The sequence below is a fragment of the Gallinula chloropus genome, assembly GCF_964237585.1.
Source record: "Gallinula chloropus genome assembly, chromosome: 11".
Lineage (NCBI taxonomy): Eukaryota > Metazoa > Chordata > Aves > Gruiformes > Rallidae > Gallinula > Gallinula chloropus.
In genome coordinates, this window is record NC_140096.1 from 15,667,547 (window position 1) to 15,694,928 (window position 27,382).

Here is a 27,382-nt window from a genome sequence, read left to right on the forward strand (position 1 = left end):
CACAGGGCGTGATCAGGAGCATATGGCTGCAGAGGTTCCCACCTGGCCCTTCTGCCATGGCATCACAACCCTGCATCCATCAAAGATAAATAAGGCCACAATGTGGTCACCAACCTCTGGTCTCCAGGCAGAAGGCCATCAGCTGCAGAGAGAATAGCAGGCACACTGATCTGGCTGCCTTTCCTGTTGTATATACTCAACCCTATTCTCTGAGATCAGCTTTATCTGCTCAGTGCAATGAGGAAACCTGCCAAAGCCCAGGACTTCTGTTTGCTTCTGCACTGTGCACAAAGAGCTCATTAATGCCTGGAGGCAGGGGACACCCTATGGACCATGCTGGAAAGCAGAGGGTGGTCTGGAAGGAGCAGAGAGCTGACAGATTCTGCAGTCAGATTGTTCAGTCAGGAAGCCACGGGACTACTGGGCTTGTGAACAAAGCCAGTCAGAGTCAGGAAGCTGCAGGTGTTGCACCAGGGTACAACACACCCCTGTGCATGTGGGACACGTCATCCCACCTCTCCAACTCTTCCCTCACTGGTGGTCCCGCAGAGGGTGCTGCAGGCAGACACAGAACTGTGTCCCCTGGGGCTGTCTGTGGGGGCGCAGGACAACTTGTGTGCTTTATGCATCCACAGAATCCCAATGGGACACCTTGTCAGGGAGTGGCTTTGTGAGGGAGGCACAGTGTGCTGCGAGACATGGGACCAGGCATAAAAGAACTCCTTATAAAGGACTCTAAAAAGGTCGTGTTCCTTCCACTGCAAAGCCTGCAGCCTGGGAGGGAGACCCAGGACAGATGGCTTCCTGGGAGATGTCTAACGCAATCTTCTCTGAAGGAACCCCTTGTAGAGAAAAGGACTGACTTCTGATGGCTTGGCAAAATAACAAACCATGACAGGAGCAACATGTGGATGCAAAGGGCAAGCACACAGACCTAGGGCTGAAGGTGGCTTGAAGAAAACTCAGGTCAAGAAGCACAGTGGAAAAAGCTCCTGCTGAGATATTTTTCTTTGGCTGGAAAAACATTCAGGTAAGTTATTCTTCACAGAATACACTGAGGCTTAGTCAAACGCAAAGCAAACCCTGAAAAAAACCAGAGGGTTCAGACTTTGTTTGCAAAGGGGAGAAAAAAGAAAAAGGAAGAAAAAGAAAGGTTGTTTCTTTCAGCCAAACAAAACTGAAATGACTCAAAAAGAAAAAAAGGAGAACTTGGCATAAAAAAACCGTGGTGGACAAACCCCAGCACTTCACAAATGGCTGTAAAAGCCCTTGTGGGGGGAAAACAAAGCAGAATCACCATGGCTTGGAGGTGGCAGGGGATCCCTGAGGCTGCAGCCACGCTGGCTGCAGATGGCAGATGGTGCTGTGACAGGCGGACGCTGGTGAGAGGGAGGGACAGAGCAGCAACAAATTCCCCCCACGGTTGCTCCACATCAGCTGTGAGAGCAGCCCAGGCTGTGCTGGAAACATTCTGCTGGATATAAATTTTGCCCTGCCCGCTGAGGAGATGGACTTTGTGATTTCAGAGCCATGTCCAACCTCATCTGCTTTCTTTAGAGGGTGTAGGAAAGCCAGCATCCCTGTGAGCAGCAGTTCATTGTGACACTGCTGGGTGGCCAAAGCCCAGCTGCGTACCTGCAGCCCCTGCAGCACCACAGCAGGGGTTCAACTCCCAGTTAACCCAGCCTTTGGGAAGGTCTGGGAGGTGAAGCAAGTGACCACTGGGGTCATGGTGCCGCAGAGCAGACTGCACCACGGGGAAGTTGACACCTTATTGTTGTATGAGCTAGCAAAGGAAAGCAGCGAGCGTCCTGCAGACCTTCTGAACCCAGCCCCACAGAGCTGCTGGGCTGCCCCTTTGCTCTTTAATGCAGCAGGAGCTTCACAGTCTTTTCTGCTGTTTTTCCAAACCACCATCCTATCTCCACCAGCACATCTGTCCCACTGTGTCCCAGGAGCTACCCCACAGGGGGGAAATAAACTCCAAATAAAAAAGCAGCTCCCCAGGTTTCATCCTGGTAAAGAGCTCTTGGCTATTCAGCATCAGGAGGTCATGGTCCTGGTACGCCCCATGGGGGCTGCTTGCTCCAGGGCCCTGAGGGGCTGGCTGTTGTCACCACTGGCTGCTGTGTCCCAAGGGCTCATCAGCAAGGCTGATGGAATGCTCCACACTCTGGACAGGTTAATCACAGCAGGTCTATTGGGGATATGCAGACTGGCTCCACCTCTGGTAGAGGAGGCCAGTGGTACCTACAGAGAAGTACAAAACCTGTGTGAACTCGGAGCAAACCACTCTTCACTGCCTTCTCCCAGCACATGGTGGTTTACAGCTTCCATGGTTCAGACACTGTACCCAGGTGACTGGGTGCACCAGAGACCAAGGACTTTTTCTACTCTAAGCCTGCCAATCCTTTATGACTCCAAGTTCATGCATAATGACCACCACGTTCTGCAGCAATTGGTCTACTGACAAAGAGATGATGATGATGATGATGATGATGACTGTCCTGTTTTCATTATGTCTGGCCCCAGTTTGGCTTTCTCAGCCAATCCAAGAACAACTGTTGTGACCAAAGTAGCTTCCTTGGAAACAAATCTCTCTTTCTGACTTGCTGATTTCTTCCTCATGTCTGGACTGAATGTACCTGTTTTACAGGAGAGAGAAGAAGATCTGACTTCAATGGAAAGATTGACAGTGATTTTGACAATCCTACAAGCACATCATTGAATGATTTGCTTCTGGACACTCAAAGGCCACCATGAACAAATTGTTCATTTGCTCAGATGCCTCTCATAATCTGAATAAAGATTAGAATTTCAAGAAGCAGGCATGAAAACCTGGCAGCAAGGTGTGGACTCGACAGCCGTGCTCTTCCTGATGTTTCCTTTGTGATGCTTTCTTCTGTCAGCTCAGAATTCACTTGGGGAGCTTCATGGTTGGCAAGCTTGTCAAGCATACCCTCACAGATCTTACTATTCAATTCTTTCTGTGTCTTTTCCAACTGCAATGGACTTTTTGCTTCTAATATTTGTTACTGTCACTTGTGTGAAGGAAATATTGATGCATTTCCCCTGTCTCTTTCAGCAGACTACACAAGATTTTTCCTCTTTATCTTCCTATTCCTTCACCAGCCTTACTAATTACTTTATTATTTCAAAAGACTCTTGGCTGGGTGTTCCTAAAGTTGGCTTTTCCAAAGGGCCTCTCCTCTGATCACTGCTTTCCTTCTGATGTATCCTGAACTCTCCCCTCCAAAAAGAAACCCAGAAAGGCCTTTTTTATCCACTGTACTGTTTGCAAGTCTTGGCCACTATGAATAAGGCTGACCAATTCAAAGGATGGCAGGTTGTGGGTCTGGTGGTTGAATGCCATTTACAGCAGCCAGAAAGAGCCTCAGAGGGGACCAGGATGGCAGCAGAGACTATCTGGACACAAGTTGACCTTGGCCAAACCTTCCAGCCCTCTGCAGGCCACTTACCAACAAGAGTAAGTGTTGTCAAGGGAAGGACACAACTTTATGCGGATGCTGGATGACTCTGTAGGTGTGTGGGAATGCAGTAGTCACATTTTACATCTAAAGTGTGTTTTATTAGCTGAGCCAGTAAACAACACCACAATAAATCCATCAACAAGCCACTGGAAAAGCAACCTAATCTCCCAGTTCTCCTCCTACAGCTGAAGGAGCTTTTAAGTCTCCTGAAATTAAATAAAAAAGAAAATGCCACATCATTCCAGTGAGATGAGTCTGATTCTGCAACCTCAGCCAGCCACAAGTCAGCACGTTCACAGGTAAGACACAAAGGGAGTCACAGTGTCCCTGACAAAGGGGGAAACAATACAGGCATTCCCCATCCCAGGTGTTCTCCCTTGCCTAAAACCTCCTCACTTTACCCCCCTGCATGCTGGGGTGCTCTGGCTCCCTGAGATGCTCTCCCCACAATCAGAGTGCATGCGCTGCTGCTTGCTCCTGCTCGCCCCTCTGCCCCTGCAACCCATGGCCATTGCTCACCTCCCTCCAGCAGCCACTCTTGCACACACTCATCTTTCAGAGAGCTAATTAGCAGAAATACTTAGGTGAGCTGGGTAATCAATCACTGCTCAAGAGAGTGACCCCATTCCCCTTCCGCTCCCCCCAACACCAGCCTTCCCTTGCCACCTCCCCTTGCTGGCGAAAGACTCCTCAGCACCATATGCTTTGCCTAATGAAATGTTCAAATGTCAAACCAAGAGGAATGTAGCTCACTCCCCAGCCAACTGCTGCTGCCTCTGCAGCGTGTGGGTACAGAAGCCCAGAGGTATGTGGGCCCAGGAGCCTCTGCAGCATGTGGGCACAGGAGCCTCTTGCAGAAATTCTCATCTTTGCCCTTTACATCCTGTGCAAGGATGGCTGCGCAGCCAGCTAAACACAGAGGTTTGCTTCCTGCTCTGATGTCCTGTTCTGGTCCAGCCACCACAGCCAGCTAAACACAGAGGTTTGCTTCCTGCTCTGATGTCCTGTTCTGGTCCAGCCATCTGAACCCCAAAATGTCATTATAAAGCCTAAACAACACGTGAAATATAGCTGAGCTGCCAGCAGTCACATCATCCATGTACCCTTTGGCTCATCTGTCCCAGGCGCCCACAGTAACTTATGCAGAACTGTCTTGGAATCAAACCCCAGACTCCTGTTTTCTCCTCACTTGGCTGGCACGATGACACCAAAAGTGGAACACCCAGGACAGAAGCCACGTTCTTCTCTTCAAAGTCATGGGAAGTCCTTTGAACCGCTCAACAGAATGGCAAGAAGTGTGAATCAGGCTAAACACACCTCTCCCAGGGCTGGCGGTACAACAAACCACTTCAGCTGCGTTCTCATGGTTACCGGGAGCTTAGCGAAGCCTTTGATGTGTCATTAGAGCCCCTGTCGTTACCTGGGTTGTGCTGCAGGATGAGCCAGAGTCTCAGTCCAATTTCTGGGACGCAAATGTAATAATCCCTTGGTGTACGTGTGGAACAAAAACATGACAGCACCCTGCACAGCAGAACTGGCTGTGTTCATGCCAGGGAATATTGCTTGGGTTTTGTCCTGATTTCTCCTCCAGGAGACTCGTTAATAACCACGGTTGGGCCGAACAGTGTTTACAGTTTAGGCTGTGTGAGAATCTAGGTTAGGTTTAATTGCTGGGGTTTGAGCTGGAAAGCCAAATTACTTCTAGTATCTTTGTGTGGGATCCAAAAGCACTGAATTCACTTTGCATGCTCCCCCAGCCCCTGGAGAGTTCAGCCCATGACGGCAGGAAGGTACTGAGCTGTGGTGATCTCTAAAGATTTCTCTCTCCTGGGACTGCTTCCTTACAAAAGTATGCCTGAGCCTGGAAAACAGATCATTTCTGTCTTTAGATCCACCCTGGAATCTGTCAGGCAGGAATAAGCAGGCTGTGGAAATCTCATCTCCTTCTCTGTTCATCTGCATGTGTGTTTAGCAGCCTAGGGTTGAGCTGCCCTGGTCTGTTTATGCTGCTGTCTAAGGTCAGCCCTGATGATGCAGCCAGATAGCTACTAGTCTGTATTACTCAGAGGAGCTGGGATGTCCCAGCTGCTGCTCTTGCAGGAAGGAGAATGATGGTTGTAGCTCCATCCTGTATGCTACAAATTCCTGCCTACAGCTCTCAAAAGTTGCCTGAGGTTTAAAATAACCCAAACAAACAGGCAGTAGAGACAACCCAAAGCCTTTGCTGGGAGAGACACTATTAAGCGCCGTGATTTCAAAAAGCAGCCAGGGAAGCTCAAAACCCTGAGCATGCTGCAGTAGATGCAGGGCTTGTTGCCTGGGGTTCCACAGCCCTGGCTGGGCTGCATGTGTCCTGGATACCTCTGCACTTCGCTTTCCCTCCTGTTCTGTCTCACACCAAGGGGTTCCTGGACCCAGCGTTCACACACTGCTGCTAAGGACTTCAGCAATACAAGTTCCTGAGGCAAAGTCTTTGGGCACAGAGCTGAACGTGTCAGCCTGGCAGTTACAGAACACATCCCTTAAGTGTCTAACTCGAGCACACCTTGTCTGGGAGCCACTCTGACAATAACCACAGAGCTGCAACACGCCGCTCTGACAGGCCCTGTGAAGAGCAGGAGAGCTCTTTAAAGCCTGGATTCACAAAGTGGAATCACATCAGCACAGCATTAAGCTTTCACTGTTTTCATATGCTTGAAGGCCAGAAGAACCAGAACATCATCTATGAGCCCCCCACGAGTCGAGACAGAGGGAACATCCAGAGATCATTGCAGCAGCTGAGTTTTTGTCTGTACCTTATGTAAATCTACACACAATTCCCAGCTTGTTGTGCTCAGGTCAGACACCAGAGCTTTGAGGCCCTAGCTGGGCTTTTGTGAATTACTGGCATCTTGTAGGAGCTCCACAAATGAGACTGCAGAGGCAGGGCTATGTAAGAAAACTGCACTCCCTGTGCCCTCTAAGGCAGGCAGAGTAGCATGGAAGGGGCAGAGGGATCAGTAATCCTGTCCCTTCCTCCTCAGCCAGGAGAAGGGGAGTAGAGAAATGCAGTTCTGTGCTGTGCTTGCAAAGGCTGTGTCATAGCCCAGGCCGGATTCAGTGATCAGGTGTTTGCACCAAGATGCTGCACTGATCCATGAGGAAGCTGGACACTCAGCTGCAGCTGGTGCGTGGCTCCTTGAAGCTCAGGTCAGTGACAAAGAGGATCTTTCCAGGAGCCATAAATATTGTCACAGGGGTGCAATTTTGCTGGATGTGTGTGTCAGAGTTGCTGTTCCACCAGAAAACTTCATCTATAAATGTAAGCCTTGACTAAGAGAAGTGGCCTTTCACAGCAGGGTAAATAGCAGGAGACGTGCCTCTAATTGCACGACAGTGGATCTGATCCCTCAAGGACATCAGCTGGGATGAGGTAAAGGAGTAGGACATGTCTCAGGAGACAAACTGCATGGCAACGTTCCAGTCTAGACTGAGCCTGCAAAGGATCATCTGGGCAGTTCTGCTGCTCCATGGGAAATCCGGAGCGAGTTGGAACTCACTCCGGATTTCCCATGGAGCAACAGAACTGCAGGACACAGCATATGCCTCCTTTGGATTCACACTTTGCTGGATGTCAGCTGTGTGGGGCTGAGATTTGCTTGGTGTAGCTCCTCCTTGCTTTGAGAAGGACACATGTACCCCAGGGTAGAAGGGAGAACAGAGAATGTGCCACCTGGACATAAAACATGAGTCTCCTTCCAGCCCTTTCCTAGGAGGAGGTTTCCAAGTACTTCAACAAGGGAATAATTTTACAGGGGGATAGAGGTGTGAGCGCCTGTGAGTAGCAGAGCTAGGTAGGACTTGATCTCTGAGCCACGGAGTCTGTGCTCTTGCTTCTGCCTTTTTGAGACCCCACTCAAAAGACCCTGTGTGGCCCTGAGCAGGGAGAAGGGCAATCATCAGATGCACATGGACAGACACCCCATCCTGGATGTGCTGAATTGCAAACCCAGAGAAGTCCTGCTTTGCCCCTGACATGCTGTGGGCAGTGCTTTCCAGATGGCTGTCTGGCTAGCTCTAACCACATCTCCAGCATCAGGAGATAGAACACTCAAGTTATATCAAATCCTGTCCAGATGCCCACCAAGATAGCCTCACACACATCTGCACAGCAGTAATTTGTCCTGGGCAGGGAAAAGATCTCCATGCACTACAGCTTCTGACACTGTATAATGCAATATGGGACAAAAGACCTTTGGGTTCTCTAAGTGGGCTCTTCACCTCTTAGAAAGCCTTAGAGATACAGTTAAGGAGGGCAGAGCACACACAAAGGGAGGTCCAGATTCTCCTTCATTCCCCCTTCTCTGGGAGACAGCTAAACTGAAGGATGTGTTGAATTTCTTTTTAAAATCCCACGACTCCGTTTTCTTTGGGAAGCTCATTCCCAAGAGTCTCGTGCTGCTGCCATCCTGGCACCTGCCCAGCCCAAAATAGAAAAGCAAATCCAATACTTTCTCAGTCACACAAAACTTGCTGAAGCTAATGGCAGTTTGCTGAATAAAGGAGAAGCAAAATGATATAAAAGCCCTGAAATTGAGTCCTCCTTTTTTGCTGTCTTGTGCCAGCAGCTCCTATAATACATTACGGTCAGGGAAAGATACAAACGGGGGGAGCATTAGTCATCCACATGCAGGTCAGAGAGCTGGGGGCAGAACCGAGCCCTTGAGTCAAGTCAGGCTTCTCCCTTCATTTACCCCATCTGCCTCAGTAACGTGAGATCACTGATGTGTGGAGATCCAAAGCCCCAGGGCACTGGCAGGATTAGCTCATACTTGAGAAGTGCTGCACAAAAGCAGAGCATTGTTTATCGATGTAGGCTGTAAAACCTGCTGACACTATGTAGATTCACAGCCAGCTTAACCATAAAGAGATGAAATTCTGTCTGGTCCTCATAAAGCAGAGGTGAAAGTGCAGTGGCTCAGCACACAGAACCCACCAGGAAGCCTCCTGTTAGTCAGGATCAGCTTGAGGTCTGAGGTGGAGAAAACAGTTTTGAAAACAAAGCTTTGCACCTTTCCAAACCCAATCAATACCTTTCATGTGCATCTGTAAGCAGCTTGTTGTTTCATTTATAAGCCTATTTACCTTGGAAGGCAAATTAGTACATCAACCTCAGGTGGCAAGCATCACTCAGGCAGTGAATGGCTTACAAGCAAACAGGAATACCTGAGTAGTTCCAGAACAAATTAACCCAAAGGCATTTTCCTTCCCACTCCCCACCTGTTGCAGCTGAGTGTTAAGTGTGTGTCCCAGGGATGTCCTGGAGAAATCCAGAAAAGACAACTGCCCCAGCATGGCTCCCCAACAGTGACTTGTGTTGTAGAAGGAAGGGCCTAGATCCTGGAGCTCACAGTGGAGTTGCACTGGCTGTATCACTGCCTTGGGTCCCACACTGCAGAGCTCTCACTGGGGACAACATGGGCCAGGTTAATCTGAGAAATTCCAAGGGCCTGTCCAAACCTGGCACCTCCAAAGCACAGTTTTTAATAAGCTGGTGATGCTGTTTCCCTAATGATGTGCATTCATTACACAGATCTGGAGTTTTGATCCCATGAAGTAGGAAAAAATTACCTCATTGTTCTTTCACAGGTACACTTGGGGTCGTTAGATGTTTCAAAATTCTCCAGTGTAACGTGCTGAAAAATTTCAGGTCTCTTCTCAAGCTGCTGGAGAATAACAAATTCTCCCACCTTAATATTCCCCTACCAGTACTGGAAACCTGGCTTCATACCCCACCAAGCATCAGGAACAAAAAACTGAGTGCTGCACCTGCTCCACAAACTACAGATCCCTAACACATCTACCTCATCACATAGAAGGAAAAAAAAATAAATCAACATGAAAACAGGAATGATGAGAAAAAGCTCCAGTAAAAATCTGCTTAAGCTGAGGATCAGTGATGATGCCACATAGGCAGGAAACAAGGATGGCAAGGAAAGTGTGCTAACAGAGTTGGTGGAAGTCTGCACAAACCATGCTGTAATGTACCCTGGGGTCCCATCCTGGCCTGAATATTACAAGGACCTGGTAGACTCTGGCCCAGAAGACACAAGCTTACCTCATGGTGTACAAGAGGGTGCCGTTGTCCACCAGGCGCAGCAGCTTGTTGGGTGTTGTCATGTTGTGGGCGACAGATTTCTTCCCGTTGTGGAAGAAGGTATCAGGAGTCCAGATCTTACTGGCCAGCAAGTTGTTGAGGGGAAGTATTTTCATGGGACCATCGAACTTCAGCCTTTCATCTCTCCAGGACTGCCGGAAAAATACGTCAATAGTGTATTCCTTTGTGGAAGAAAAGGAGAGAGAAACAGGTCTGGCTTTACTCAGCAGTTCAGTGCAAACAAGCCACTGGAAGAAATGCCAAGTATTTTGGTCACTGAGCATGCTGTGTCTTGGCACACCTTGGTGGAGTGAAGTGTGATGCACCAAGAAGTAGGGGTTAACAGCAGTGGTGAAAGCTGTGGAAGACAGTGGGCAGTTACCACATTTTGTATCACAACTTACATATGATGCCAAAATTTGCCTTTCAGTGTTTCTGCCCACTGCAGACAGCGGGCAGTAGCCAGTCCTGGGGGTAGTCCTGCTGCACCACCACCCTTATCCAGATGTTTCAGGGGAGGGAACCACCATGTGCAACGACACAGGAATTTAAAAAGGCAAATATAAAGTTCCAAGGGATGGAATTTGGTCAGGCTACTGGTAATTATATTCCTGTTTATAAAAACAATACAAAGAAATAAAGCTCCATGACACTGTCTTGATGTTATTTTGTTCCCCAGGCCACCTCTAGAAAAGCAGTAAATCAAGGACCTCATAAACTTGCATTACGTGATCCTGTGACTTTCTCTTCTTTTACCATTTTTTCCCTTCTTCTCTTCCTCTTCTCTCCCTTCAGCTAGAGCAGAAGCCACTTTCCTAGGCCAAATTCCAGTTGGGGCAATTAGAAATCATCCCTTTGAAACCCTGCTGCCAGAGTCAGCTCCTCACACAGTGCGTGCAACCTCAGAAACCAGTTGACCAAGCAGCAAAGGTGCTTCAGCTCCATGGACACTCCAAGGCAAAATTATATCAATCTGCCTGGTTCCTGGCATGAGGAACCACTGTTCCCTGTGACCTGAGTCACCCCGTGTCCTCTGAGCCTCCCTGTCACTCAGGGGAAAGTCTCCAGCCCCTGCAGCACCACTGCTCACCTCTACAACACACCTCCTCTTGTTAATGAAGGGTCTCCTGAGCTCCTGAGGCTTTTAGAAAGAGATAGGGGCTTCAGAAATCTCCCTGCCCCAGCTGTTCTTCCCCTGCTGTTGCAGACTCACAGTCTTTCTTTACGGGCTCCTGGATGCTGCAGGACCAACTGAATTTATCATTGTGAGTGATTCCTTTCCTGCAGCTCTTCTCAGCAGCATTTAAAAGCTGCTGTGCATCAGTTTCCAATAGGTCACAGCAATTCCTACAGGTTTTGCAGCAGATGGCAGCTGAACGAGAGCATCTTGGTGCAGAAATTCAGCCCTGCTCCCTGGCAACAGAGCCACTCCTGCTCAAAAGCGAGGGGCTGGGGGAAAGAAAGGGAAGAGCCTGTGCTCCCACAGACTCTGCCCAGTACAAGATATTCTGCTCCTTCACGGAAGTGACCCTAACTTTGTGGTTTGAAGCTGTGGAATGAGCCTGTGTGCAAGCCCAGGAGGTGGGTTTGAGAAAATATGAAAAGAGCCATCTTATTCAGAACTCCCTGTTTCTGGTTTTAAAAAAAACCCAGCAAACAAAGAAAGAAAACTGGGAAGAAAATTTCCCAGGCCCTGTGTCTCTGTTATGCTAAGGAATCATTCCTGAAGAAGAGAGAAATCATGTTCAGATTCTTCCTTCTTTTCTAGACGTCTGTACATGAGAGCATCATTCCCAAATCACCCCTTCCAGGAGGCACGCTTAGCTCTACGTTACAGTCCTGTCTGCCTTCCAGAAGTGACAGAAAACATCAAGACTGAATCTGTCTCCAGAGCCCATCCACCACAGCATAAAACTCCCCTGAACTTTTTTTTTCCTGGGGACTAAGGTGAAGCTGTGAGAGGTCACTACCAACAACTCAGGCTTATGTCAGGTCCTATCAGGCTCCGCTTTCTAAACCAAACTGAAAGAGAGCTTCAAAATCCCTCAGAGCATCTCAGAGAAAAGGTCTACACATCCTCCTCCACGCTCGGTAACCAGCTGCTCTCCTCCACTCCCCACAGCAGCTTTACCTGCCTCTCCTCCATCATCATAATTACGGTCTCTGCCTGCATCACGATGCGCAGGGAGCGGCTTTCCGCTGCGGTGAGTAATGGCTGTGGGAGGGACGGGAGCCAGATCACCAGGCAGATGTGAGTGGGAAAGGAGGGACTTCCCCACTGCTGTGATGAAGGGAACCACCACAGAAAAGCAGGCTCTCCCCAAGCTTCCCCAGGCGATGGGCTTTCTCTCTCTCGTGTTTCCCAGTGCATTTAGCACCAGAATGGCTAAATGCTAACTCCCAATCACTATTCATTTTTAAAACCCACAGAACTAAAGCATGGGAAGGGGAAATATTTTATTATTCCTAAAGTGCCTTCCTAATTCCAAATTCATTGTGTCAGATCATGTTGCAGAGAATACCTTCCTCTTTTCAATACCTCATATTTCTTCTTCACAGTTCATTATACACACTCCCTTAATCAAATATGCTCCACCTTGGAACTAATTATCAGATACTCCCCAGGGGCTAAGATTGCTGAATATATTATGGGTCTCTGCTGTGGGAGGGAAGCAAGTGAGATAGAAAGAGAACTCAGATGAGATGAATACTCTTGGCTGGGCTGACATCAAGTTAACATTTAACCCTGGAAAGACCAAAGCAACATGGGGTTGTGTGAGGGGGCTAGCATCTCAGTGAACCACAGGCTTTATTCCCCCCAACCCACCCGCCTGATAGCTCAGGGCTGTCAGTGGGGCAGCTGAAGAGATGTTCACCATCCTGTCAGCACAGAAACCAAAAGCCTCTTGGCTCCAGAGCCCTCACGAGAACCACAGGACATTGCTCCTGCCTGACCCAGCTGGGGAGAGTGATGCTTACTCCCTCTCCCAAAGCAGGCTCCCACCGAGGCGAGGATTGCCCACCACCAGCCAGGGCTATACCAGCACCAGGATGTGTTTGGGACCAGCCAAGTGGGAGGGTCTCAGTCCTGAATGAATGACTGTCCTCATGTGGCACCCTTGAAGTACTGAGCAGCCATCAACAGCCGACTCTCCTCTGTGTGCTTGGACACGTGTGGAATATGAGCTGCAAGAAATGCTGCTGAGAAAAGTTCACTATTAATTATGCTCCACAGTCCTCTTTTAATTAGAAGACAAACTGTTGTGGGAATACAAGCTTAAATTCAGACCTCAGGCCTTTTCATCAATAATTTTCCCTGAACATGTCAAAATATTGCAGTCAGCTCACTCTCTTTTTTCTTCCTCTTTTACCTCCCTTCTGGTTCAAGCACTGAGGACAGTTTGATGGTGAAACGCTCTCTTCTGGCACTACCATTGACACAGGTCAGATTCTGGCAATGAATTGGTTTCTACAAGCCCAGATACACTTAAGGAATCACCCCTGTCTATTGTCATTGACATGGAGCTCCCCTGGCCTGAAAGGAGGTGATGTGGTGCGCTCATGCCCAGGCGGGCAGCTGGGATGCTTGTCTGGGTCCTGCCATTTAGGAAAATCCCGCTTGTGCCCAGATGGCACAAAGGTGTCCAGATGCCCCAAGGACAAAGGTGGGACATGTCTGCTGTGATTGCAGGAGAAGCCACCCCTCCCTGTGAGGTGACCAGTCAGTGGCACCTACCATATCTGTGTCCGAGACAGGGCCGAAACTCGTCACGTAAATGTCCGTCTTCACTTCAGTTACACTGTCTGGGATGAAAAGAGAGAAAAAATGGGGAAAACCAATTACAGAACTGAATTTACTTGTACAGGGAAGAGTTTGGGGTTTGTTATGTGCTGTTTTTTCCTGCCAGGTGCCTCCCTGGCAAGCCCTCAGCCAGCCGGTACCACACTCTCTGGTGTGCCCTGAGTAACGGACAGCTTCATCATTTGTAATTGGGCAAATCCATCTCTGATGTGGCTCTGCTGCTTTCCATGCTTACACCAAGGATGTGTATGTCCCACACAGCCAGACAACACATATTTACAACTGTGGCTACATGACACGCAACGTGGCGCAGACCCGCACGTTCGCAACACGCGGGCAAACCCTGATGCTTCCAACCTCCTCCTCATCTGAAATCCCTTTGTGTCTCCCAGGCTGATAAACAGCCTAGCAATGTTCCACCGGTTTTAGGAAACCCTGGGTTTGTTACAGCTTCAGGCTTATCTGTATGTAAAAAGAATCAATATCCTGATTGCCTTTTTACTGCCAACGTGTTTGCTGCTCTCCTAAGTGCCTTGCTCCTGGCGAGCCGCTGCTCTTGCACAGCTGCTGCTCTCCTGCATCACACTCCCCCCCGCATCCCAAGCTGTGCTGCCCTCACAGATGCTGACCAGCAGCCTCACTGCCCCTCAAAAACCACAGAGCCCCCAATTCCTGCCCCAGGTGCTAAACCCCAGGGGCAATCACAATCATATGCCTCTGGGTAAAGATAAACCGAGGCGCTTTGCAGAACGCAGGCACCAGGAGGTATTATTCATGCTAAACGGCACATACAGCGCTCATTCTTGACTTCATTACGATTTCAGCATGCTTCCTAATTGAAATCTCTGCTGCTGTCCCATTTTGCAGGGAAATCAAGGCATGGTGATTTGCCAGATCCACACTCCTATGCTCTGCCCACTGGGCTGTACTGAAAAAAGTGATGGATGAGGTGCCTTGAGTTTAGCACTACACAACCATAAACCCTCACCACGTCGGGGATAGATCATGCCATTGTGCTCCTTTTGTACAGCATTAGCTGGCTCAGAGCTGCTCTCCTAATGAAAGAACCAATTTAGAGCTGAAGACTCTGTTTTATGCATAGTACCTCATTTTGGCCACTGCAGCAGCTTTGCAAGTAGCCTGGATGGCCCATCACTCACTTCAGTTATGGAAATCCTTCTGTCCCCTGACAGCTATTCTGCAGTACTAGGAAGCTTAGTTTTGTGCTTCAAAGTTTTGTATCCAAAAATAAGGTAATGCATTCTGGCAGGGTTTCTCTCCTTAATGGCTAAAATATACGTATACATGTCTTTAGCTGTTACGGCTGGAAAGCTTCTGACGCAGCCTGTGGCTGATATTATTGTGCTATGTAAGTAACCCTTGATCTCGTCTTGAAGCGATAAAAAGAAGGTTAAAGAGAAATATGGATGCAGTACACTTTCTGAAGCACCCAGAAGCCAACAAGACATCATCCTGAACAAAATTAGTTACTTCTGTAAGACCTGAACACTCGGGGTGTTCTCTCTGAGTCCTCCCAACCAAATCCCACACGAGATACACAGCAGGCAAGAACACTTGGTGAAGCGAGGCTCTTTCTGCAAGGAAAGCTAATTATGGTTTAGCAAAAACACAAACTTTCTCTCCCCTCCCCTGCTCCCTTCCTTCCTTTTACTGCCGTGGTTGTGAGATGAGGATCCATGGCCACCCGTGGTTGTCCTGCTATCTTTACATGAGCTTTTATGTCCTGATCATGCAGCAACCTGCCTGTCACAGAGCTCCAGAGACATGTTCCCACCCTGTCAATCTGCCAGCAAATCTAATCAAAGATTAATTTATGAATATTAATAATCTCTTAATATTCACAGTTAAATACAACCTGGGTCTGAAGAGGGTCCCCCACTTCCAGACTACAGACAGAGCCCCCGGGCCAGGCCATGCAAATCCACTGAAGCTGGTGGACACCCCCACTTTGCACCTGCAAAGCTGTGCCCAGAGCAGGGATGAGCTGGGGGGGGGGGGGGGGGGGGGGGGGGGATGGCTACATCACTGGCTTATTACTGTACCCCAGCACTAACAAAAATGGGCTCCCTGCACCTTTTAAGGGCAAAAGCCAGACTGAACTTTCCCTCTTAATATATTGCTCCTAAGGGCAGGATTTGGCTGGGATCCGGAGGGATTTCTGAAATTAAATCATCACTATGCGAGCAGGGATTTCAGCAGAGCTGGGAAATCCAGAGATAAGTAAAACACCAGCAGAACAGAGAGAGATCCATCCTCAGAGATTCACTTATTTCGTGATTCTACAGCCTAAGAGCATCCGTGCTGCTTGCAGCTCATCGGCTCTGCGATGGTGAGACCTTCTCCTCCAAAGAAATCAGAAGCTATTCAGCCAGCCTTCCCCCTCCTCACCCTCACACCTACCCAACCTGAGCCTGAACAAGAAGAAACTGCATCGCTTTTGTGGCAAGAGACAACCGAAAGGAGCATCTCCTGCCTCTGCTCAGAGGGGAATCATCTCCTCCTCCATCTGCAGACAAGCTCACACCGCAGCTCAGCTGCCTTCCCCAGTTCTCACCAAAGATTTAATAATTAAGGACTACACTATAGAGAGTTAGGCACTTTCCCTACACCTCCTGCAGACCATTAAATGACATGTTTCCTTTCCTAGCGTCATCCTTCCCTGTGACTCAAAGTTTTTTCACACACCCGAGCTGAGCCTTCAAGCCTGCTGGGGTGGCAGGCAGATGCTGACAGTCCTGTTTTATAGTTAGGGAAGCAAAAGAGGGGAGGCTTGGTCCAGGTAGGAAGCTGGCGTGGGGCAAGGACCAGAGCCCAGCTCTGGCTGCCCCAGGGAAGGGCACGGGCTGTGCCCCACCACCCAGCAGAGGGCTCCGTATTGCTCTCAGCAGGCTGCACAAGCACCCTCTGGACACTGAGCTCACTGTATCCCAAGCTCCTGCCACCCTGTGACCGGGAAAGCAAAGTAAGATGGTGAAGCAGTCACGAAACTAGGAGAGCAAGAGGTTTTCAGGTTCAACGTTTGAACATGGGTAGAATGTAGAGAGTTGAGTGGCATGCCATGCTCCTCAGCCATTTGCTTGAGGCTGATTCCTTCGTCTGGAGGTTTTTCCCATTTATAGGCTGAGCTTATTTCCAAGCCTATGCAAAGCTGTGTTTCTAAAATCATCTGGAGCAAGTGTGTGAGCAGGGACAAGGTGCTGCCGGCCGATCAGGGCTGCCCCTTCTCCCCCACAGCACAAAGCCCCATCCGTCCCTGCCTGCCAGGCAGTGCTGCCTTGCTCCTGCCTGCAGAAACCCCCACAGCTGGACAGATCTGCAATGCAAATGGCAAACAAAGCTGTAACATCCCTTCCCACAGCGTTACCATGGCACTCCCTACACCTGCCTGCTCTTTAAAAGCTATGCCCCCCTCTCCTTCTCCAAGAACTCGCTATGCCAGATCTAGCTGCCTGCGCGGGCGATAAACATCCCCATTAGCCCTGTGCAGAGGGCCAGATGCTGCCGCACCAAGCCCCAGGCCAGCAAGGTCCGGGCCTTCCCTCCTGCGTGCGGGAGGTGTAAAGCAGCAGCAGCAGCAGCTGCTGAGGTGCTTCAGGGTTCCCATTTCACCCCTGTCTCCCCCCTCTAAAGCCCCCATGTCCCATCTTCCTGGCCCTGGTTGGAGCAGACATCCCCCCTCCCTCCCCCCTTCCTGTGATCTCCCCTGTAAGTGCTCGTGACTCCCCGGGCTCGCGAGGAGATAGCTATTATTTACAAAATGATGGAGTGCTATTTTTACTTCCTTCTTGGAAGCACCAGGAAGCGGCGGCAGAGCCGGAATACAAATGACTCTGCCTCTCCCCCCACCGCCTCTCCCCTCGCCAGCTGTAGATTGTAGGGCTGCCTCTACAAGTGATTATGGGAGGCAGGGGGCACCGGGGGGGCTGAGGAGGCTCTTATTAAACATCCCGCTGCACTCATCAAGTGCTGTTTGTTTAAGAACCTCAGCCCGTAATACAATCGACTCGGCCGGATGTGTTTCGGCTCCTGGGGGCTGCAGATGTGCCGAGCACAGTCCCGGTCCCCAGGCGGGGGTTCCCGGGGGCTGTGCCGCAAGCCAGCAGAAACCATGTGCCTGCATCGCGGCGCTGGAGGCTCCCAAACCACGAACACACGGGCAAAGCCACTGCGGCTGTGTGCAGGGGATTCCTGGCTGATGTCAGGGAGCCCTCACAGAGATAAGCTGAATGAGAGAGAGAGAGAGAGAGAGAGAGAGGGAGGATGGGGAGCTCCTTGAGGTTGTGCTCCTCCTGGCAGTGCTCCAGCTCTGCCCCGGGGCTGGGCTGTGACCTAAGGGAGTGACAAGCTGAGAAAGGAGGACAGTGCTTCTCAGGTTCTTCTGCACTCAGTCTGCTGCAAGCCAGCTCTTGGAGGTAGATGTTTCTGTGCTGGCCTGGCTATAAACTGCTCTGGACTCCAGCCAGCCCAATATCCCATCTCCAACCTAGCCTCCAGCCTAAAAGCGCAGTAACAAGCTGATAATGCTCCTTAACACCCTCCTAGACAGCAACCAGATTTAGCCTCAGCTCGAGAGTTCCTCAGCTTGATGAGGTCTCCTTATTCAGTGATCTTTTTCCAGGGACCTGTCCCCTGTCCCCTCAAATACACAAAATCCCCTGGGAATGAGTCCCCCCAGCCTGCAGTGAGAGCAGTGTCACCGTGAAGAGCTTGAGCCCACGTCACTGACCCAAAGGGAGTACGCTGGGCAGGATGGTGCTTTACAGCTATCCCAGCACCCCTGGGAAGGGAAACACAAGAAGTTGGCTTGTACTACCAATTTCCACTTCATGCCTTCTCCCAAACCCTTGCCATGCTAACTGTTAAGCAGAAGGTAATTTTTGCAGCTGCCCATGGAAGCTTTTTGGGTGTTTCATTCTTTGTTTTCTCAGCCTCTCACTGGGGTGATTTAATTTTCTTTCCAATTTTAGCCTCTGGAACAAAAGAGGCTTCCATTGACCTTCGTTACAAGTCCCACGAGCCTACAGCAGCTGAGCAGCACTGCAGCCCAGGGCAGCCCTTGCCTTCAGAGGCAGCAAACTGCCTCCCCCAGCCAAAAACTTCACCTTTAGGTCCCTGCTCTTACTCTGACTGCTTCAGTCCCATCACACCGGGATCGCTGCCTTCGCCGGTTCCTCTCTTGTTCTTCCAGCTGGCCTCTTAATCTGTGCTGTTGCCTTGGTTTGGAAAGCAGGAAGCAGAGAGGTATTGGAGAAGAAAGGGCACAGCTCAGAATGGGGTGGCATAGGGTACCCTCTGACTTCACCCTTGGGACAGTATTGCCAGCACTGGGAGAGGACAGCGAGGCACAAGCAGGGGGTAGTTTCACAAGGGAAGAGGGTAACCTTGCCCCATCCCCACAATTTCCTTTGCAAGAGCTGCAGAAATGGAGACAGGACATCATCTGTGTCACCAGCCAGAAATAAGAACCCCCTGACGGGGCCTTCACTACTGCAGGGTGAGCAGGACTCTCCCACATATATTAGAGATGCTTTTCTTGCAATTTTTCACTAGGGAGCTCAAGAATAGCAGCAGAGAAGGACACATTTCAGTGAGCATCACTGCAGTGCTGTTCCTGCCTCCCAGGCTTGTCCAGCCCAGCCCGGGGATAAAGATGACTCCCAGGACATAGGCTGATGGAGCTCCTGCCACCCAAATGCCACAGAGCAGCATCAGCTATTGTCAAGACCACAAACATCTCTACTGCACCTGGGATGCTCTCACACCAAGTATCCTGGGAACAGAGGCTGAGCACGGGTCAGGAGGGGAAGGCTGGGGAACAGACTGAAAACAATGGGAAGGTACTGGCATTTCCCCCAGCATCAGTGAAAGGGAGAGCAGAGTTGAAGCACAGAGAGATCTGGGCAGCTCTCAGTGCCGCCACTTCCCTTCCCTCAACTCATTTGGATTTGGGGGATCTTAGATAACACAGAGAGAGGTCACAGTCAACCTCTTCAAACTCCCAGTCCCAAAGTAAAAATAGACTTTTCAGAGGCTGCTTGGCTGGTTTAGTGTCTCGGTGCTTCCTTGAATACAAAATTACTTGTTCAGAAGCAAAAGCCACGTCTCCTGTCGCAGACATTCATCCAGGTTTGACAAGTTCAGCCTGGGAATCTTTACCAAGAGTGGACAACAGCATTAACAGCAGCAAGAATAACCCAGAAGCTGATATCTATTGGCATTTACCTCTCTACTAGGCAGAGGTGAGGATGACTAGGGTTCCATGGATGAAGGCTGGCCTTTGCCTCCTGCATCCACCTGGGACAACATGGTTAAAAATGATGGGATGCTGATCAACTGCAAAGTGGGGTCAGCCAAGGACTGAGGACTGGGAAATTCCTACTCTGCAGAATAAACCACACAGTAGGGAAATAAACCATATACATGTCTGAAACAAATGTCTTATCCCAGCAAAAGCAGGGGTGAGTAAAAGCCTGCAGGGGACTGCCAATGAGACCTTTGGATCAGGTCAGTATCCAGCTCTGCCTATGTGTCATGAACTATTTGTCTAACGCAGCCTTGCTTGGCTATGTGCTTGCTCCCAGGAGTGGGCACCCTGTCTCTCTCATACAGCTGAAACAAACAGATCTGAGCCCCTCAGCTGCACCCCCCGTGACTTCTGCAGAGTCAAATAGGCATCATGCTTAGAGAAAACAAGGCTATCTGCTGCTCCCCACAAAAGCATCACGTCTGTCCCTCCCACCCTGGGGGGCTGAGGCATCTTTCCACAGGGGCTGGCTTATTGGGCACTGCTGCTGCCTGAACCCCCTGGAACTGCCAGCGTTTGCTGTACAGCCAGGTCCCGAGCTGCTGCTCTGGGAGCCAGGGTGATTCATTGCTACCTTCACTCTGGTGTGATGCCACATCAGTGTCTACAATTGCATGTCCTCCAGCCAGACTGGAGAGAAGTGATCCAATCTGTAAGCACAGATCCGTGTGTGGGATGGCTTCCCGCTGCGCTCGCTCTCCCTTTCACCCCCACAACTTGCACATCTCAGCACGGGGGGAGCGAGAAGTTCAAAAGAACTTCAGGGGCTCTTCCAAGCAACAGCCAACAATGAAATCACTCACACATGATGAGAGGGATCAGCATGGTCCACTATTACATGCGCTTAATTTTTCAGGCCAGGTGAAGTGAGAGGATGCCCATCCAATCCCTCAAAGAGACAGCCTGCTGCCCTGGCTTGCTTTCACAGCAGGGCCAGAGGAGATGCAGTGAAGAGATTTATTCCATGTCTCGCACAGCATGCTGCATACACAGCTTTCGAGCAGGGCTGCAGCCAGTGTCCTCTGCAGGAACTAGACACAGGACTATGAAGTGACCCAGTTACCACTGGAACATGGCTTGTCCAGGATTTACAGCATGTTGTACTGCTGAGATGGATGTCTAGTTCCTAGGTGATCCCTGGGGCACAAGCCACCTGGGATAGAAACTCCTTGACTTACATAAGGAAATCAGTGAAGTTCTTGGAAGAGAAATCCCTAAGCTGCCTCCACATGCATTATCCATGTGCTCATGGCTCTGACCCAGGTCTGAGCTCTTTCCACACCTACGTAACACATTGGCTATGGAGTCTGGATCGAGGCATGCTACTGCTGAAAGCAGAGGAGTCTGACACACCTTGTTCCTCCTTGCTCCTGAGCGAGCTGGGAGCCAGAGTCCCAGCACAGTGCTGAGGCACACAGGGCATCTGCTTGTCTCCTTTGAGTGAGGAACTGCGCTCCCTCCCTAGCACTTCCATGTGAGCAAAAGCACTGGGTGGCCCAGTTTCCTGGTCTGAATTCCCTGTGCAGCACATGCTACGCCTCCCCTTTGTCTCAACATGTGATCAAGGGGCTCCAGGCATAGCTGGCGCGGTGGGCAAGTCCCTGTGTCGCTGCAGAAAGTGCTATAGGGATCTCGCACCATCCCATACAGGAGAAAGGCATTTTCTCACATCTACCCAGAGTGGGGGATGCAGGTTAGATCTCTCTCAGGCAGAGCAGCCAAGCAGAGATGCTGCTCTACCAGTAGCAGAGCCCAGAAACCCCACTTTCCTGCACCTCAGCTTTTCCTGCCTGCTTTTCTGATACCTAACACCAGTTGATCCCATCGAGTTACCTCTCTCTACTTTAGGTCTTTTTCCACTCAGCTGCATAATTCCACAAATCTTCCAGGGACTTAAAATCTCCAAGATATCTACCCTTCTGCCAGATTTTGTTCAGATCAGCCAGGAGGCTCAAAAGCTTTTAGAAGACAAAAGGCAGTAAGAAAGATGTGATAAGCCTTACTCCATTAGGAGCCCAGGCAAAAAAAAAAAACAACCCCACAGCCCTACTGCAAGCCTCAACAGAACTATCCATCTGGCTGCCCAGAGAGGTGGCGGGTGCCCCATCCCTGGGGGTGTTCAAGGCCAGGTTGGATGGGGCCCTGGGCAACCTTGTGTAGATCCAGGCCTGGAGTTTGGTGGCAGGGGGTTGGAGCTTGGTGATCCTTGGGGTCCCTTCCAACCCAGATCATTCTATGATTCTGTGATTCATGTAGTCTAATTTAGCTTTCCCTCGTTGCCCTGAGCAGACATGTGCATGTATCCTTATGGCTGCCTTAAGTGACATAAAATACACATCCAGAGGTTACGATCAGGATGTGGCACGAGTTACTGATAAACATAAAGTCCAGGCAGAAGAGAAGAGAGAGTCAGAAGCAGCAACTGGCAGAGGATGTGCTGTCACGGAGGCTTTACTCACACCCCTCATTCTCACACATGCAGACTACAAACAGAGACGACGAATTAGTTGTGCTATTTTTGCTACAGACAGAGAAGACAGAATGAACAAAGCCACTGTAGTTACTATTTTAAGTACCCAGGACACCCTCTGATGCTACGAAGACAGAGGAGGGATGTGTATGTATGAGCGTGCTTTTAGAGGTTCTACTGTGCTTTGAGACCCCGTGGTAATGGAAGGGAGATGCTACAGAAACGTGCTTGTTATATATCATAAACACAATGAGAAAATGCATGAATACAAATTAGCATGCATAATTTAACACGTTCAGTATTAAAGTCTGTTCTTGATGGCTAAGCCAGAGGCACTCAGGGAAGGGAATCCCTGCCGGTCCCAGTGGACAGGGGAAGAGCATTCAGACAACAACACGTTGCTGGCTGGTACATGTGTATGTGGCCCTAATGAAACCAAAAGCCAGGAGAGTTTTGCTGGCTGCAGCCCTTCCTGCAGGGCCTCTGCACAGCTGGGTGCACTGGAGGGAGCAATGAGAGGAGGGCAAAAACACCAGACTGGTATTTCAGCAGTAGGCAAACCCCTCCATGGTACCCCAAAACACCCATGTTTCGTTTTGGGCCTGTCTCCTGACCTCATCATCAGTTAATTTCCCTCTCTGGGGGTTAATGACAACATTCTTGTTGGCCACATCCTGGGATGCTGGTGATGAGCAACCTCAGGGCAAGGCTGCAGCAGGCCCCACACCCCAATGATGCAGCTGAAGCTGCACATACCCAGGAGACACACGGCACCAGAGCAAACAGCCCCCGTGCTGCTGCCCTTCCTGTACCCCTTCCCACCGGGGTAACTGGGCAGGGAGAGGCAGCCAGTACACCAGGCTCATCTGGAACCTGTGTGGACACGGTGCACCTCTGAAACCTCTCCACCAGGGCGCTTGCAGGCTGGCCCTGGCAGGTTATCATTTCACAGAATCATTAAGGGTGGAAAAAACCTCCAAGATCTAGTGTAACCACACTCTACCACCTCTATTACTCCCTAACCCACGTCCCTGAGTACCTCATTCAACCTTTCCTCAAACACCCCAAGGGACAGTGACTCCACCACCTCCCTGGGCAGCCTCTTCCAATGCCCAACCGCTCTTCCTGAGAAGAAATTTCTTCTCATTTCTAACCAGAACTTCCCCTGGCACAATGTGCAGCCATTCCCTCTTGTCCTATCGCTGGTTATCTGCAAGAAGAGGCTGATGCTCCAGCTCCCCACAACCTGTTTTCAGTACAGTAAGGTCTCCCCTCAACCTTCTCTTCTCCAGGCTAAACAGTCCCAGTTCCCTCAGCCACCCCTCATCAGACTTGTGTTCCAGCCCCTTCCCCAGCCTGTTTGCCCTTCTCTGGATGCACATCAGGGCCTTGATGTCTTTCTTGTAGTGAGGGGCCCAAAACTGAACCCAGTATTCAAGGTGTGGCCTCACCAGAGCTGAGCACAGGGGGATGATCACCTGCCTGGCCCTGCTGGCCATGCTATTCCTGATACAAGCCAGGATGCCATTGGCCTTCTTGGCCACCCAGGCACACAGCTGGCTTATGTTCAGGTGAGCATCAACCAACACCCCCAGAGCCTTTTTCCTCTATGCAGCTCTCCAGCCACTCAGGTCTGCTGTGTTTCCTGAGGTTGTTATGACCAAATTTACTCCCTTCCCTAAAACTACTAGACCTTTTGTTAACTCTTTCTCAGCAAGTTTAACAGGAATCATCACCTCTCAACAGGCCTTGCACAAGTGTGAGGAGGAGCACAAAAACTTCAGGCCACTGTCAGTAAAACCCTTAGCTGCAACTCATCAGAGCTCAGGCAGATGCCCAGGAAAAAGGTGTAAGCACAGGGGTGCAATCCAAAACTGCCACTGCTAACCTGACAATCGCTGATACACAGAAAGCAACTGGAACGACTGAAAGCAAGAAGGGAAATGCAAGAAAAATCCCCCTGTGATCTAATCTAGCAGGGAGGGGGATGTTGGACTAGATGACTTTTGGAGGTCCCTTCCACCCCCCCATGCTTGTGTGATTCTGTGAAAATCAAATGAGACACACACTGCACTGCACTAATTTTATGCCACTGCAGAGGGAGAAAGAATAAACAAGATGTCTTAATCAAGTGCATGAAGGTTGCAGGCTGAGCTCTGCACTATGGCACTGGGTGTGCAATGCAGTGCTGCTGTGCCTCAGTTTCCCCATCTGCCTTTTAGCCTCAGTGCTGCCTTCCCTCATCTCTGGCTCTGTCTCATTCCAGGTTGGTCTGCAGGCTGAGGCTTGCCAGACAGAGTGATGGACTGTAGTGTGTGAAAAAAGGAGGAAAAACCAACAGAAAAAGGAAGCAGCTCTGGGAGCTTGCTGTATAGCTGAGAGGAAGAGTCCATTTAATTCTCAGGCCTGTCCCTTGGGGCCAGCAGCAGGTACAAGGCAGATACAAGGAAACTGTAGCAGGGAGCAACGCAGCAATTTGCACTCTGGCTCCCTTATCTGTTAGCTCCTGGCTGGCATTTCCTTCAGCTGGACAACTTAATCACCTCCTGCCTTCAGCAAGGCCTCTGGCATCATTCATGACCCCCCCCCCAGGCAGCACAAATGCTTCCCTTTCCCCACGCACCCCAATCCAGCCGTGCCTGACCCCAACGCGGCCCTGCCTGCCTGACCTGGGAGCTGCATGCAGGGCCAAGGTCTCTGCTGAGCTGCTGCTCCTGTCACCCACGGGTCACTGGACAGCACAGCCCCTGCTCACAGTGCCAGGGCAGCATAGGAATAAACTTATTTAATGCATGTTACCTGCAACCAGCCCATTTAGCATCTTCTTGGATGCTGGAGCCCTGCTGCAGAGCAGCGTAGGCTCCCCCAGCTGCCTGGCCTCCCCCAGCCCCGTGTCACCTCTGCACACACAGGTACCCACATGATAGAGAGGCACTGGGCAGAGACCCCACCTCTCCTGTGCAGAAATAGCTCCTCCTCTGTTCTCCATCCTATGCTTGTGAGGATAAACAGAGTCCCCGAATAAGCAGAGTCCCTGAAGCACAGGATAGATCCCCAGACACACGCTGTGCCCTTCCAAGGGCTGGACCCGATGATCTCTTGAGGTTCCTTCCAACCCCTGTGACTATAATTCCCTGTGCCTCACTTCCCCGTGCCTCTCAGGATACTCCCTGGCTGGCAAAGGGGCCAGCAAACCCCAGGAGCAGCAGAGTATCCACAGATGGCAAGGTGGGTGGGCTGTTGTTTTATCCCCACAAGAGCAAAACCCTTGCCAAGGAAATTCCCTTACAGCTGTAAACCTTCCCCTCCCCAGCACTGTCCAGACCCCAGCACTGTCCATCCCACGGAGGGGAATGGTTTTTAACATGGATCCTGCCAAAAATGCAGCAACAGATTCCTCATTTCCCATTCTGCCCCCTACCCAGACTCTGACATGCTGCACAATCCCCATACTCCCACCAGAGACAAGCAGGGCAGGTGCCTCCAGATAGAATTTTTAATTTCTTTCTCTGGGGTGAGGGTTTTCTTGTTGTAGCGACGTGTGTTCGAAGCGTTCCAGTTCCCATGGCAACTCTCTGCTGCCACCAGAGATGCCATTTTTCATGCCATCCCTTCAGAATTAGACATCTCCCAGCAGAAGTTCTGAAGAAATGTCTCTCTTAAATATATATTTATTAGAGACAGCGCCCGTGAGTGTGCTTTATTGACACGTTTCTTAGGGGACTCTCAGCCCACAGAGGAGAATATGCTGCCTGCCAAGCTGCCTTTTCTCAGCTTCTGTTTCCAACCAGAGCTCTCCTTTCTTCTCCTGCCACACACACACACGTTAGCCAGCACTTGCTCTATTTTTGTTGTTTTAATTCCTTCTGTTCCCATCACTCTCCCCATGCCCAGTCTTGCCCCAGCTCCCCAGTAACCCACATGCAGCAGGGGAATGCCCAACCAATCCAGCGTGCACTGGAAGCATCTGCAGTTGTTCACTGCCTGCTTGCATGGGTGCTCCACATGGACCTCCTCTTCTCCTGGAGAGCCATCACACACCTCATCATACATTTGCATGCAGAGAAAAACCCTAAGTACTGCAAAACACAGACCAGCACAAGAGCTTCCTAGCCTCAGAGGGCATCATCAAGAGAACCTGCACCATTCCTGCCCATGATGCTTTCTTCCCTGTGCCATTTGGCTGTAACCCTCTGGTCACCAGGCTCCCTCCTGGAAGGGGTGAGCACATCCGAGAACTAATCCTTCTCCTCAGCAAGGGAACCTGGGCATGGGGCTCCTACAATGCCTGGGGATGGGTTTAACCCCAGGTCTTGGTCCTCTGGTGCCACCCAAGCACCATTTTACAGGGTGGTTGTACCTCTCCATGGGAGTGGAGTCAGACCCACATTGCTGCCTAATGCTGTCTCCACTCCCACGAAGTCCTTGCCTAACATCGTCACCCCCAAACATCCTTCACACCTGGCTCAGAACCCCCTGCATAAGAAGTGAGGTGCAACATCCCACCCACAGTAGGTCCCAAGGATTTTTCACAAGACCCTGGGGGGGGTTTCTATCTCTCTGGGCAGCCCCCAGCCCTGCTGGCTTCCTCCAGAGCAGGGAGGTCTTCTCTCCCACAGGGATTTCCAGGCTCCTCAGCTCAGTGGAGCCCTGGGTACCACAGTGCCCACCACCCTCAGCCTTGCACCATGCTCAGCATCTCCCAACTCTCCCGACAGCTCATCGGAAAGGCGCAGGGCCAGACCTGGAGGGGGTCTCGGTGGGAAACAGTGCTAGAGCTCTTCTAATAGAGCTGTAACGTGACAGCTTCAAACAGCCTGCCTTTGGGAGACAAACCCAAGCCGGGAAACTGGCAGGAGCCAAGCAGATCCAGAGGCTGACGGAGCTAATCCCAGGCATGTTTAAACACAAAAGCCCAGGGAGCCTCTCTCAAACCTGCTGGGGTTGCTGAAGCCCACCTCTGTGCTTAATTCTCTGATGCAGCCTGCTTAGAAGGGTGCAGTTAGCAGAGGAAAAGGCAGAGCACTCCAAACAAAAGCCATGTGCTGGCTTCAAGGTCAGGACATCAGGAAAACCATGCACCAGCCAAAGAGCAGCAGAATAGCAGCTCCTGTCCAGCCCATTGTGGGAACCACATGGACAAGCATCACTGTTGTCC

General features: G+C 50.5%; 1 protein-coding gene across 1 annotated transcript in view; it reads right to left on the reverse strand.

Annotated features, from left to right (window-relative positions):
• LOC311195817 (gamma-aminobutyric acid receptor subunit alpha-3-like) overlaps nucleotides 1-27,382 on the reverse strand; it is a gene marked incomplete at both ends in the record, with an annotated part of 70,962 nt that overhangs the window by 15,969 nt on the left and 27,611 nt on the right. The window contains 2 exons of the mRNA XM_084269243.1: nucleotides 9,589-9,809; nucleotides 13,364-13,431. Of these exons, the coding sequence (XP_084125369.1) occupies nucleotides 9,589-9,809; nucleotides 13,364-13,431 (289 nt within the window). The remainder of the gene's footprint in view (nucleotides 1-9,588; nucleotides 9,810-13,363; nucleotides 13,432-27,382) is intronic.